Here is a 13558-nt window from a genome sequence, read left to right on the forward strand (position 1 = left end):
CTGCTTATATACTGCCCCATAGCACTTTAAAGTGGTTTACAAGTTAATTATGCAGGCTACACATTGCCCCCCCCCCCCAGTGAGCTGGCTACTCATTTTACCAACCTTGGAAGGATAGAAGGCCGTGTCAACCTTGAGCTGGTACTTGGGATTGAACCCCAGGTCGTGAGCACAATTTTGGCTGCAGTACAGCAGTTCAACCACTGTGCCACAAGGAACTTTTGTATACAAATTATCTGTACATTTGTGTAATATTATTACACCACTGTAGCCTGCAAGGACTTCTGTCAAATTGAATTTGGCTCTAGTGCAAAAAAAAAATTCCCCATTCTTAGAATATAAAATACTTTGCAAACCTAAATAAATAAATAAACTAGGACAAACTGAATTTCTATCATTGAGTGAGAAGAAGGGGAGAGATGGGGAGAAGAGGCAAAAAAATATCAATACATGAAATATGTACATACATAGAGTTTATTTCCATTGAGGGTGAGTGATTTGGGTTAAGCAAAATATTTTACAGAAACAATAGGAATTGCATCAATATTAGATGTGGTATGTGGCATGGTCCACACATACAAGCTAAACAAAAATAACACCCCCAAAAAAGCCAATCCTAGCTTAAAAATAGCTTAATTGGTACAATAAAACACAATTCCAGATACAAGCATGAGGCTAAAGTATCTGTGTCTGGTTTACTTAAATGCTTGTGCAAAGTGAGAGTGAAGAAGCACATTGGACTAGCACACAGTGCATACAAGTGTTGATCCAAGGAGCAAAACCCTCTTTGTGCAGATGTAAGACATAATTACACCTGCATGAATGTGGTAGGCATTGTGTCCTGTGATACGTGTTTAGTCGTTTAGTCGTGTCCGACTCTTCGTGACCCCATGGACCAGAGCACGCCAGGCCCTCCTGTCTTCTACTGCCTCCCAGAGTTGTGTCAGGTTCATGTTGGTTGCTTCGCAGACACTGTCCAGCCATCTCATCCTCGGTCGTCCCCTTCTCCTCTTGACGACCGAGGATGAGATGGCTGTGATACAGACTTTCATAATTTGATTGCTGATTCAGTCATGGGTTTCCCATTCTGAGTTGTTTGATGCACTGGCAGAAATGCTCTATAAATAGCACTTCCACCTTGGTGCTATTCTAGCTAATGCGGACATAATGTCAAGTTACGCTTCAGAGCTACACAAGAGGATTTTGCCCATTAAATTAAGATGTGTGTGCTTAAAGTGATACATATGCATTATTACCCATCTGCTGATGAAACATTGGTGTTTTTCCCCCCCAGGGTCATACTGATGAGCTTTGGGGTCTAGCAGCCCATCCATCCAAACCTCAGTTCTTCACTTGTGGACAAGACAAACACATCACACTCTGGGATGCCATCAGTCACCGTCCAATCTGGAATAAAATTATAGAGGTATGAGGTCATCCTGCCCACCCCTTTCTTTGTGCATTAGATAGTTTTAAGTCTTTAAATCTTTATGAAGTGATTTGAGCTTGCCCTTCAGTGGGCACCAAATAGGAAAAATAACTCTCTGATAAAGGTTAAAAATTAATGGTCATCTCAAATTAATGTTAATTTTGTCTGTTGGGAATGATGGTTGTGGGTAATTTTGCAGCAGATCAACTGAAATATATTTTGTTAAGCTTGTTAGACCTAGGGGTCAAGTGCCATTTAAAATACATATCAATAGACTAATGTAGAACAATTCCCATCATATATATGAGGAACATTTTGTTGAAATGCCTAGAAGAACGATTTGGTCAACAATAGGCCTATCAGCTGCTGTGGGGGGGGGCAAGTTTCTTTAAAGCGTCTTCTATGTTCACACACGATTTACTCTGGCTAGCATAGTTTTCATATTTGTTGCCTATGCAGAAGTCACTCTGAAAGCCAGAGGTGAGCAGTTTTGAATGATGTTGAAGTTGGTTGTTGTGGGTTTTTTGGGCTCTTTGGCCGTGTTCTGAAGGTTGTTCTTCCTAACGTTTCGCCAGTCTCTGTGGCTGGCATCTTCAGAGAACATGTGCTACTCCTGTCCTCTGAAGATTCCGGCCACAGAGACTGGCAAAACGTTAGGAAGAACAACCTTCAGAACATGGCCAAAGAGTCCGAAAAACCCACAACAACCATTAGATCCCGGATGTGAAAGCCTTCGCGAATATGACGTTGCTTTTCTTATGAGCACTATATCTAAAAGTATACAATATCTAAATCTTACGCCATCTGAGAGCTCTTTTTTCGCAGTCTACTTATCTCATTATTCATATACTACAGTTTATGATGATTTCATACTAGATTAAACTGCTGTGGCTTCTCCAAATAATTCCAGGAATTTAAGTATGCTGAGCCTGCTGAAAATTCTCTTGTAGAGACCTCTAAACCTTCTGAGAGATGTCTTCCTAAAGAGAATAACTATTGAAATGGGTAGTATAGATGTACTCTCAGAGACTGCTTGGAGTTCTACAAATTTGATAGATGAAGTTATTCAGTTTTTCCTGTAATAATGACTGCCATGTCTGTCATAACTTATGTAGCCCACTTGACCTCTTTGTAGAGTATAAGCCAAATGCAGTATGAGCAGATATCAGGTTACAAATAGCAAGTCTGATGACATAAGGAGTTTTTATTTCAAGAATGGTATGCTTCAACTTAAGAGACTCTTAACATTTGAAATCCCATCCAGAGCAACACTGTACAGGCATTCGTCCAAGCTGTATATACCTTCTGAGTCTTGGCCATTTCTGAAGTTACAGTTCAGTTCCCTTATAGTAAATTTCAGTTTGGCAAATTGCTGTCTAAGCTTTTAAGTGTGATCTTATATAGTTTATGAACAGTCAGATGTTTTTAAACCTGAGAAAATGGCTAATCATTTTCAGTTCAGTGCTAGAATGATAAGGACAAATTGATACTTTTTATTAGGTCAAAATAAAAATACAGTTTCTATTATGAACGTTGCTCGGGGTGTCTTTCAGATGAGTACTGGATAATTGTGTTCTTTCTCTCCAACTTCCTAATTGTGTTAGCAAATGATAACAGAGTGCTGTCCTCTGAAGGTGCCGGCCGCAGAGACTGGCAAAACGTTAGGCAGAACAACCTTCAGAACACGGCCAAAGAACCCGAAAAACCCACAACAACCACTAGATCCCAGCCGTGAAAGCCTTCGTGAATATATTAGCAAATGATAATTAAATAATAGGATTGACAGCAAAATATTGTGGCAAAGTACAGTGGTGTCTCGCTTAACGACGATAATCCATTCCAGAAAAATCACTGTTAAGTGAAAACATCGTAAAGCGAAATTAAAAACCCCATTGAAACGCATTGAAAACCATTCAATGCGTTCCAATGGGGTAAAAACTCACCTCCATATGGCGGCCATTTAGAGTCATTGCACATACAGAGTCATTGCAGAGGTTCGAGTCATTAGTCACTCATTTATTCATTAATACTAAGAAATTAAACATAAAATATATTATCTTTATTCATATTATGTTACTTAACGCTTGTGTGTTCCTTTTTATAGTTAAACTATATTTTGTAGTTTTATACCTGCTTCTTAGTTAGCTTACTTAACTAGTTAATTAACTAATACTGATTAATAACTATTTAATTAATTAATACTCGTCGTCGTTTAGTCGTGTCCGACTCTTCGTGACCCCATGCATGCCAGGCCCTCCTATCTTCCACTGCCTCCCGGAGTTGTGTCAAATTCATGTTGGTTGTTTCGCAGACGCTGTCCAGCCATTTCATCCTCGGTCGTCCCCTTCTCCTCTTGCCGTCACACTTTCCTAACATCAAGGTTTTTTCCAAGGAGTCTTCTCTTCTCATGAGATGGCCAAAGTACTGGAGCCTCAGCTTCAGGATCTGTCCTTCCAGTGAGCACTCAGGGTTAATTTCCTTTAAAATTGATAGGTTTGTTCTCCTTGCAGTCCAGGGGATTCTCAAGAGCCTCCTCTAGCACCACAATTCAAAGGCATCAATTCTTCAGCGGTCTGCTTTCTTCATCGTCCAGCTCTCACTTCCATACATCACGACAGGAAAAACCATAGATTTGACTATTCAGACTTTTGTTGGCACGGTGATGTCTCTGCTTTTTAAGATGCTGTCAAGATTTGTAATTGCTTTCCTCCCAAGAAGCAGGCGTCTTTTAATTTCGTTGCTGCTGTCTCCATCTACAGTGATCATGTAGCCCAGGAAAATAAAATCTGTCACTGCCTCCATATCTTCCCCTTCTATTTCCCAGGAGGTGATGGGACCAGTGGCCATGATCTTAGTTTTTTTGATGTTGAGTTTCAGACCTTTTTTTTCACTCTCCTCTTTCACTCTCATTACAAGGTTCTTTAATTCCTCCTCACTTTCTGCCATCAGAGTGGTATCATCTGCATATCGGAGGTTGTTGATATTTCTTCCGGCAATCTTAATTCCGGCTTGGGATTCCTCCAGTCCAGCTTTCTGCATGATGTATTCTGCATATAAGTTAAATAAGCCGGGGGACAATATACAGCCTTGTCGTACTCCTTTCCCAATTTTGAACCAATCAGTTGTTCCATATCCAGTTCTAACTGTTGCTTCCTATCCCACATATAGGTTTCTCAGGAGATAGATAAGGTGGTCAGGCACTCCCATTTAAGAACTTGCCATAGTTTGCTGTGGTCCACACAGTCAAAGGCTTTTGCATAGTCAATGAAGTGGAAGTAGATATTTTTCTGGAACTCTCTGGCTTTTTCCATAATCCAGCGCAAGTTAGCAATTTGGTCTCTAGTTCCTCTGCCTCTTCGGAATCCAGCTTGTACTTTTGGGAGTTTTCGGTCCACATACTGCTGAAGCCTAACTTGGAGGATTTTGAGCATAACCTTGCTAGTGTGTGAAATGAGTGCAATTGTACGGTAGTTGGAGCATTCTTTGGCACTGCCTTTCTTTGGGAATGGGATGTAGACTGATCTTTTCCAATCCTCCGGCCACTGTTGGGTTTTCCAAACTTGCTGGCATATTGAATGTAGCACCTTAACAGCATCATCTTTCAAGATTTTAAATAGTTCAACTGGAATGCCATCACCTCCACTCGCCTTGTTGTTAGCCAGGCTTTCTAAGGCCCACTTGACTTCACTCTCCAGGATGTCTGGCTCAAGGACAGCAACTACATTGTCTGGGTTTTCCGGGATATCCAAATCTTTCTGATATAATTCCTCTGTGTATTCTTGCCACCTCTTCTTGATGTCTTCTGCTTCTGTTAGGTTCCTCCCATTTTTGTCCTTTATCATGTCCATCTTCGCGCAAAATGTTTCTCTAATATCTCCAATTTTCCTGCACAGATCTCTGGTTTTTCCTTTTCTGTTGTTTTCCTCTATTTCTTTGCAGTGTTCATTTAAGAAGGCTCTCTTGTCTCTCCTTGCTATTCTGCATTCAGTTTTCTGTAACTTTACCTATCTCCCTTGCATTTTGCTTCCCTTCTCCTCTCTGCTATTTCTAAGGCCTCGTTGGACAGCCACTTTGCTTTCTTGTATTTCCTTTTCTTTGGGATGGTTTTTGTTGCTGCCTCCTGTACAATGTTACGAGCCTCTATCCAAAGTTCTTCAGGCACTCTGTCCACCAAATCAAGTTTCTTCCACTGTGTATTCATAAGGGATTTGGTTTAGATTATACCTGAGTGGCCCAGTGGTTTTTCCTACTCTCTTCAGTCTAAGCTTGAATTTTGCTATGAGGAGCTGATGATCAGAGCCGCAGTCAGCTCCAGGTCTTGTTTTTTGCTGACTGTATAGAGCTTCTCCATCTTTGGCTGCAATGAATATAATCAATCTGATTTCGATATTGCCCATCTGGTGATTTCCATGTATAGAGTCGCCTCTTGGGTTGTTGGAAAGAGTGTTTGTGATGACCAACTTGTTCTCTTGACAAAACTCTATTAGCCTTTGTCCTGCTTCGTTCTGAACTCCAAGGCCAAACTTCCCTGTTGTTCCTTTTATCTCTTGGCTCCCTACTTTAGCATTCCAGACCCCTAGAATGAGAAGAACATCTTTCTTTGGTGTCAGTTCTAGAAGGTGTTGTAAATCTTCATAAAATTGTTCAGTTTCAGTCTCCTCAGCAATGGTGGTTGGTGCATAAACTTGGATTATTGCGATGTTGATAGGTCTGCCTTGGATTCATATTGACATCATTCTATCATTTTTGAGATTGTATCCCATTACAGCTTTTCTCACTCTTTTGTTGACTATGAGAGCCACTCCATTCCTTCTATGGGATTCTTGCCCACAATAGTAGATATGATAATCATCTGAGCTGAATCCGCCCATTCCTGTCCATTTTAGTTCACTGATGCCCAGGATGTCAATGTTTATTCTTGCCATCTCCTGTTTGACCACCTCCAGCTTCCCAAGGTTCATATCTTACATTCCAGGTTCCTATGCAGTATTTTTCTTTGCAGCATTGGACTTTCCTTTCACTTCCAGGCACGTCCACAGCTGAGTGTCCTTTTTGCTTTGGCACAACCACTTCATTAGCTCTGGAGCTACTTGTACTTGTCCTCGGCTCTTCCTCAGTAGCATGTTGGACGCCTTTCAACCTGAGGGGCTGATCTTCCCGTGTCATATCTTTTAGCCATTTGTTTCTGATCATGGGGCATTCTTGGCAAAGATACTGGAGTGGCATTGCCATTTCCTACTCCAGGTGGAATGCGTTTAGTCGGAACTCTCCACTATGTCCTGTCCATCTTGGGTGTCCCTGCACGGCATAGCCCATAGCTTCTCTGAGTTACTCAAGCCCCTTTGCCACAACAAGGCAGCAATCCATGAAGGGGAATAATTAATTAATTAATACTAATTAATAGTTAATTAATTAATTATGTGCCATCAAGTCAATTCAGACTTATGCCAGCCCTTCCCAGGGTTCTGAAGGTATGCTGTACTCAAATTATCAGTTCCCTTTTTCCAAATGTTCTGGGACCATGCCAGTAACCCATTAGCCACACACACTCCATGGCAGTCATTTCCAATCTTAGGTAAGCCAGATGTCCTTGGGCTGTAGAACCCAGAAGCCTTCACCGCCATTTGTCATTTCTGGGAATTGCAGTCCAAGAATATCTGGCTTACATAAGGTTTAGAACCACTGCTCCAGGTGATTTCAGCAGGTCTCTCTTCTGAGACAAAGAAGTGAGAATTGAACTCCTGGCCCCTTGCTCTGCAGCCAGATGCATCAACCTTCTGAACAATATAACCTAAGTGCTTGTCTTTCTTTCTTCTAAAAAAAATTAAAATGTATTGTTCTTTTAAAACACTTTAGGATCCAGCGCAGTCTTCTGGTTTTCATCCTGTAGGGTCTGTAGTTGCAGTAGGAACATTAACTGGAAGGTAAGAATCAGTAGAAATAAAAATGTTGCTGTGGACAATATATCATGTTACATTTTTGTAGTTTTAAAAACAAGGCCAAAATACTCTTGCATAGTCATGCTGGCTTAATATAAATGGCATAACATTTAGAGGTGAATTGTCTCAGGTTAAAAAATTGCCATCAACATCATCCGTTGGGTGCTGCATTATTAGTTGGGTACTAAGTCACATGACTCGACACACAACAGATAATGTCCATGGCGATTTTTCAAATTAGGAGCAATTCGGCTGCAAAAGTTATAGTGGTTCCTTTACCCCAACGTAACTGCAGAAAAGGGGTTTGGCCATAAATACATATATTTGTTTAAACCTTTTAAGGCCTTAAACCTGGCTACATACTTTTATGAGCCTGGCTGGACATTAGGGTCTTAAGGAGAGGCCCTCTTAACATTTTTGCAGAAACCTCAACAAGCACACGTGAGAGGGCCTTTTCTCCTATATGGTTATCACACTGTGGAGCCCACTCCTTTCAACTGCAGTCAGATTCTGACTGATTTTCTGAAAGGTGCAGAAGCACATCTTTTTAGACTAGTACATGATGTTAATCTACCCTGCTGTGTTGTGTTTAACAGCACACTGAAGTTAATTTTTTTTCAGTCGAGTTGTTTTTACTTTTATGATTTAACACTTAAGTTTGTTTTTACTTGCTTCTAAGATTTTATACTTATATTTGCTTTTACTTGTTTTTAGTCTTTTAAAGAGTTTGCAGGTTTTGCCTCTGGGCATTACTTTCTATGGAAAAGTGGGGTTTAAATGTGATAAATAAATAAATTGATGGGGGGTTGCCAGATTTTTTACTGTGTGGATGTGAAACTAAAAGAACAATTTTATACATGATTATCCACAAGTAAATGCCATTGAGTGCAGTGGACCATTTTTTCCTGTAAAGTAGCTAGAGAATTTGACTATAATGAGGGGTGATTTTGTTAGAAGGCAAAAATAGCCCTCATGCAGTTGCTCGAGAACTGCACACTCATTTTTTTAAAAAAAAAATCTGTGCCCTTTGGTTATGTTTTGGTGTTGAAGTTCCTAAGACATATCCCAGAAAGGAAAACAATGTAAAGGACAGGAGAAAAAGGCCAGGACAAATTTACTACTATTCCTGCCTCACCTCTGCAATAGATGTTGTCCAAAAGGCAGGTTGGGTGCAGTCAAAGTTAAAGAAATATCACACATAACAAACACACACAATTACAAGTGCCAACCAAGTGTATTTTGGACATCAGGAATAGAGATGGGGGTATTCATATTCGTATACGAATATCCCCGCACAGGTGGAAATAACAAGGTGCCGGACTGTCTGCTCACAATTTTGCTGCTGCCGCCAGCTCCACAGAGGCTTCCTATTTTGATGTTGTCCGCAATCAATTACCCAGTCCTGGCAGGAGGCAGGATGACAAGCCTCTCTGCTAGTTTGGAGAGTGGCTAATCCATTGCAGAAAATAGCGCAATAGGAAGCCTCCGCGGCTACAGTGGCAGTGGTGAAATCGTGAATGGACAGTCCAATCCCATGGGACTGGACCCTCATTATTTCCACCTGTGCGGGGATATTTGTATTTGTATATAAATACAAATACCCCCATCTCTAGTCAGGAATAAACTTTATACAACAGCAGCTTTATATGGGAAATCCTGGTAGTTTCAGGTGGTGGGAAGATTCTCAGATTGGCAGGCATTAGGCACAAGGGATCAAGGGGTCAAGTATAATGAATTGTGAATATCCAGCATTCCTAACACACAGTAATATTTACACAGTAATGACACAGCTGTTAAATTATTTTATTTTAACAACATTGCAATTAAAAAAACTGACAACTCTTCTTTTTCATCCACTGTTGAAAATTTGTTGCAGCCAAATTCATCTCTTCTTTAGTGTTCTCATCATTTTACAGAAGAAGACGGCTGAATTTTGTTTAGTAAAACCAGGATGTACAGAGCGTTTCTTATAGTCATCGAACTGGCCATGGTATTGGGTGTGGATGGAATTGTGCTCTAGAAAAATACGTAACTTTTTCAAGCTCTGGTTCAAAGACAGTATGATACTGTATATCCAGTTGCTGGCAAGCAAGAATAGGAGGCCTTCAGATCCTGTATGTGGCTTCTCAGATGCATGTGTTTTGCCTCTGTAGGAAGATGTTGAACAGGATGGGATTTTGGATCTGATTCAGCCTACTTGTGTTCTTAAGCTGGGACTCTCCCCAACCCTTCCACACCAAATGCATTGTTGACTTTTCCTTCCAATGTTTTCAACAGGTGGTTTGTGTTTGACACTGAAACAAAGGATTTGGTCACTGTACACACAGATGGAAATGAACAGCTGTCCACAATGCGTTACTCACCAGGTTTGGCACCGTTTGTTTAGTTGTTCAAACAGAAAGAATGCTTTTAAAATGTATCTGTTGATCTCCAATCTTCAGAGTCTTACATTTCATGCTGATGTTGTTTAGTATATTTAATTATGGGAAACAGAAGAGTGCAACAGCTACTAGATTTTTAAATATTTTGTTGTTTATAGAAAGTTTGGAACCTAAGCATATATCTCAGTGGATCAGCTAAACTTGAAATATGGCTCCCTTAGTTTTATCTTGCCAGTTGCTGCCTTACATGACCACACTGTAATGTCACAAAGCCATTATGCAATGACTTTCGCCAGTTCATTTGGCTTTGGTATGCTGCCTGGATATAGATGAGGTAGTGGCAGATATGGAAGTTCAGATGCTCTTAACAGTCCCCATAATCAGTTCTCCACAGGAGAGACAAAAACACAGGCAGCTGGATTGGTCAATAACAATACACCAAGAGCAGGTATTTTATAAAGTTAATGGCTCTTAGCTGCCCCTTCAAGACCAAATCACCTTCAAAAACAATTGCAATAGATTGCAATCCATTTGTTTCCCAACAATTGTGAGGAAGGCATCTAAACTCTGAGGGATGTGTGTCGATAGATAATCCCTATTAATACAAACATTCTGGGGCTTCAATCCTGTGAGCCTTGGCTCCACTCTGTGCCATGCTAACAAGGAATTTAAGAGTTGTTGTCTGAAATAGTAAGTTTTTCCAAGTGCTGAAACTGGCATCTTGCCAGCATAGTGCTGAGCCAGTAGAAACTCAGTTAGCAGCTGAGCGCCAGCAACCACAGGGCCTAGATACTGTGCAGCAAACCTACATCACTGTTGTGATACTGTGTCTTGCTATGCTTCCATTTGTAAGAGAAGTATTAGGGATGCTGCACCATGTTTGAGCCATACCCTTGATGAGGCTGAAGACTACCTGAACAAGGAGATTGGAAAGGTGATCTAAATAGAACATAAGCAGAAGATCATACCCAGGAGGATAGGGAACTAAATCTGCTATGGAAAAGTAAAGAATCAGACATTTTTATATTTCCCTGTATCTTGAAATGTGTATAACTGGGTATAAGGTATACTATTTGTTTGTTTTATATTCCACCTTTTTATTATCAGAAGGTTAAAATTTACTGTGCCTAATGGCACTGATAGGACATTCTAAACAGCAAATATGAAAGCAAAACATGTGCAAAACATGTCAAGACCCACAATTAAATTAAATATGTCAAATAGTTAACATCAGGAAATAATTCATTAAAAAGCTGGAACCACAATAACCATTTAGCTTGCTACTCTAAAGTCTATTCAAAGTGTCCTAAAGAGAGATCCGAGCAGTTAGCACTGAAATGACGCTGTTCTTTATAGCTGTTTAAGGTAAACTCAGATGGCTCTAATGCAGTGGTGTCGAACTGTGGCCCTCCAGATGTTCTTGGACTTCAACTCCCAGAAGCCTTCACCACCACCTCTGCTGGCCAGGCTTTCTGGGAGTTGAAGGCCAAGAACATCTGGAGGGCCACAGTTCGACACCACTGCTCTAATGCCTAGAACGTCTTCTCAAATGACTTACAGTTAAGGAGAAATTCATACAGGAGGAGGGGACAGCCTGTGGAATTTGGCCAATATGATTTTTTTTGCCATCTGGAAATGTTTTTAATGGGGAGAAATATCTCACTGCTTAATTTTAATGTTTTATACTTTTTGGCCATGATGCATCACTGGTTCATATGTCAGTAGGACTGCAACCTTATGATTACATATATGTGTATTCTATTTTTGTTTTGCAGATGGCAATTTCTTGGCAATAGGTTCTCATGATAATTGCATTTATATATACAGTGTTAATGACAATGGGAGGAAATACAGTAGAATTGGCAAATGCTCAGTAAGTAATTGCTTTATTGCTTGTTTAAAATCGTTGTGAAATGCATAGGTGGCCTTACCTCTATGTACATTGATTTTCAAGGAACATGGAAAACTAAAGTGGGGAAAGGAAATAAAATTGTTAAATCCAGTTTTTATCATGCTGCTGCCGCCATAGTAATACAAATTGGATTTAACTGTTAATAGCCATGAATATTCAAGACACACAACATTTTAAAACAATTTGTAAGTCATCCTTTAAAATTAAAAATATTCTATTCCACCACCACTAAAGGTAAAGGTTCCCCTTGACAATTTGTCCAGTCGTGTCCGAATCTAGGGGGCAGTGTTCATCTCTGTTTCCAACCCATAGAGCTAGCATTTGTCCAAAGGCAGTCTTCCGTGGTCACATGCCCAGCGGGACTAGACACGAAACGCCCTTACCTTCCCACCATGGTGGTACCTATTTATTAGCATTTTTTGCATTTTACATGCTTTCGAACCGCTAGGTTGGCAGGAGCTGGGACAAGCGACGGGGGCTTACTCCGTCGTGTGGATTCGATCTTGCGACTGCAGGTCTTCTGACCTTGCAGCACAGAGGCTTCTGCCGTTTAACCTGCAGTGCCACCACTAAAGCTCTGTACAAATGAAAACTGTTTCCGGAAATGGTTATGGTCTATCTTCAGCAGTTTTTTTCCTCCTTATCACATGGTCTCTCTTTCTGTCTTTTAAACGTTGTGGACAGACTTGTATCTTTGTTTTTTTTACTTAATTTAATAGTGTGGCCCAATCTGATCCTGGTAGGATTGTGAAAGCATATAAAATACTAAACTAGATTTTTTCCAGTGCTTGGATCTCTGGCCATCCCCAACAGCTTTTCATTCCCCCCCCCACTTCATTTTTTAATACAGTATGTGCATCCTAAGTGTAGGTAGACACACACCACAATTTTCTACCACACTGAAGAGCCTTGGTATTTGGACTGGAGCGTGCAGTTCCAAGGTAGTGACCTGAGATGCTACCAACCCACTGCTTATAAATGTAAATTAGGCTTCAGTGTACCTTTCAGTGTAGCTTTTTATATGTACTAGTCATTCTGTTGGCGGTTGTTATGTTGTTGGAATTAATATAATGCATCTCTTCATAGGGTCATTCCAGCTTCATTACTCACTTGGACTGGTCTGCTAATTCTCAGTACCTTGTGTCTAATTCAGGGGACTATGAAATCTTATACTGTGAGTAACAACTAGTATTCTGTCCTTGGTACGGAGTTCATTCTTAGCTACCAATGTATTTCTAATATGAATAACAAACCATTACAGAAAAAAGACGTACTGTATTATTTAATCTATGTATAGCACAGTCTTATATAGGGCAACTCAGAAGTAAGTCCCATTCAGTTCAGTAGGTCTGTGTAGGAATAGAGTTTAAATTCAATTTAATTCTCATTCAACTTTATAGCATTCATGCCGGTGCTCTGTTTCTCTCTCTCTCTCCCATTCTCCCCTACCTTTTACAGGGATTCCTTCAGCTTGTAAACAGGTAGTAAGTGTGGAAACCACTAGAGATATAGAATGGGCTACTTACACCTGTACTTTAGGATTCCATGTTTTTGGTAAGTGTGCCATGTTCCTCATAAACTGTCCATACTACTTCGTTAGCAAAACAGCTTTTAATTTTCATCACTTCACTGTCTCTTGTTCTGAATCTCAAGGGTATGCTGTGTAATACATGAAAACATTTGTGGCACCTTAAAGACTCTCAAGGTTTACTTAGCATAAAATTTTGTGTATTTTAAAGATCAAAAATATCCTTGAAACAATGATCTGTATCTAAGCATGTGTAGTGTGATCCCTTTTTCAATTCTAGCACAAGGCTAGAAGTGACATATGCTATGCTAAATGCCACAGTTTCAGATAAGACGTGAAATGGACAAGTGGTAGATGAGTGTGGATTTG

The 13558-nt window shown here is 40.2% G+C and overlaps 1 protein-coding gene and 1 long non-coding RNA gene across 12 annotated transcripts in view; one reads left to right on the top strand and one right to left on the bottom strand.

Moving 5' to 3' along the window:
* EML1 (EMAP like 1) overlaps positions 1-13558 on the top strand; it is a 164475-nt gene that overhangs the window by 145875 nt on the left and 5042 nt on the right. For all 11 annotated transcript variants that reach the window (XM_072986650.2, XM_072986646.2, XM_020814210.3 and 8 more), the window contains 6 exons: positions 1295-1426; positions 7286-7353; positions 9646-9734; positions 11525-11622; positions 12748-12835; positions 13120-13215. In XM_072986650.2, the coding sequence (XP_072842751.2) occupies positions 1295-1426; positions 7286-7353; positions 9646-9734; positions 11525-11622; positions 12748-12835; positions 13120-13215 (571 nt within the window). The remainder of the gene's footprint in view (positions 1-1294; positions 1427-7285; positions 7354-9645; positions 9735-11524; positions 11623-12747; positions 12836-13119; positions 13216-13558) is intronic.
* The window catches only part of LOC140703251 (uncharacterized), a 38107-nt gene continuing 36080 nt past the window's right edge, over positions 11532-13558 (bottom strand). Inside the window, exon 3 of the long non-coding RNA XR_012082662.2 lies at positions 11532-11715. This is a non-coding gene — a long non-coding RNA (uncharacterized LOC140703251). The remainder of the gene's footprint in view (positions 11716-13558) is intronic.

Source organism: Pogona vitticeps, chromosome 1, assembly GCF_051106095.1.
Source record: "Pogona vitticeps strain Pit_001003342236 chromosome 1, PviZW2.1, whole genome shotgun sequence".
NCBI lineage: Eukaryota > Metazoa > Chordata > Lepidosauria > Squamata > Agamidae > Pogona > Pogona vitticeps.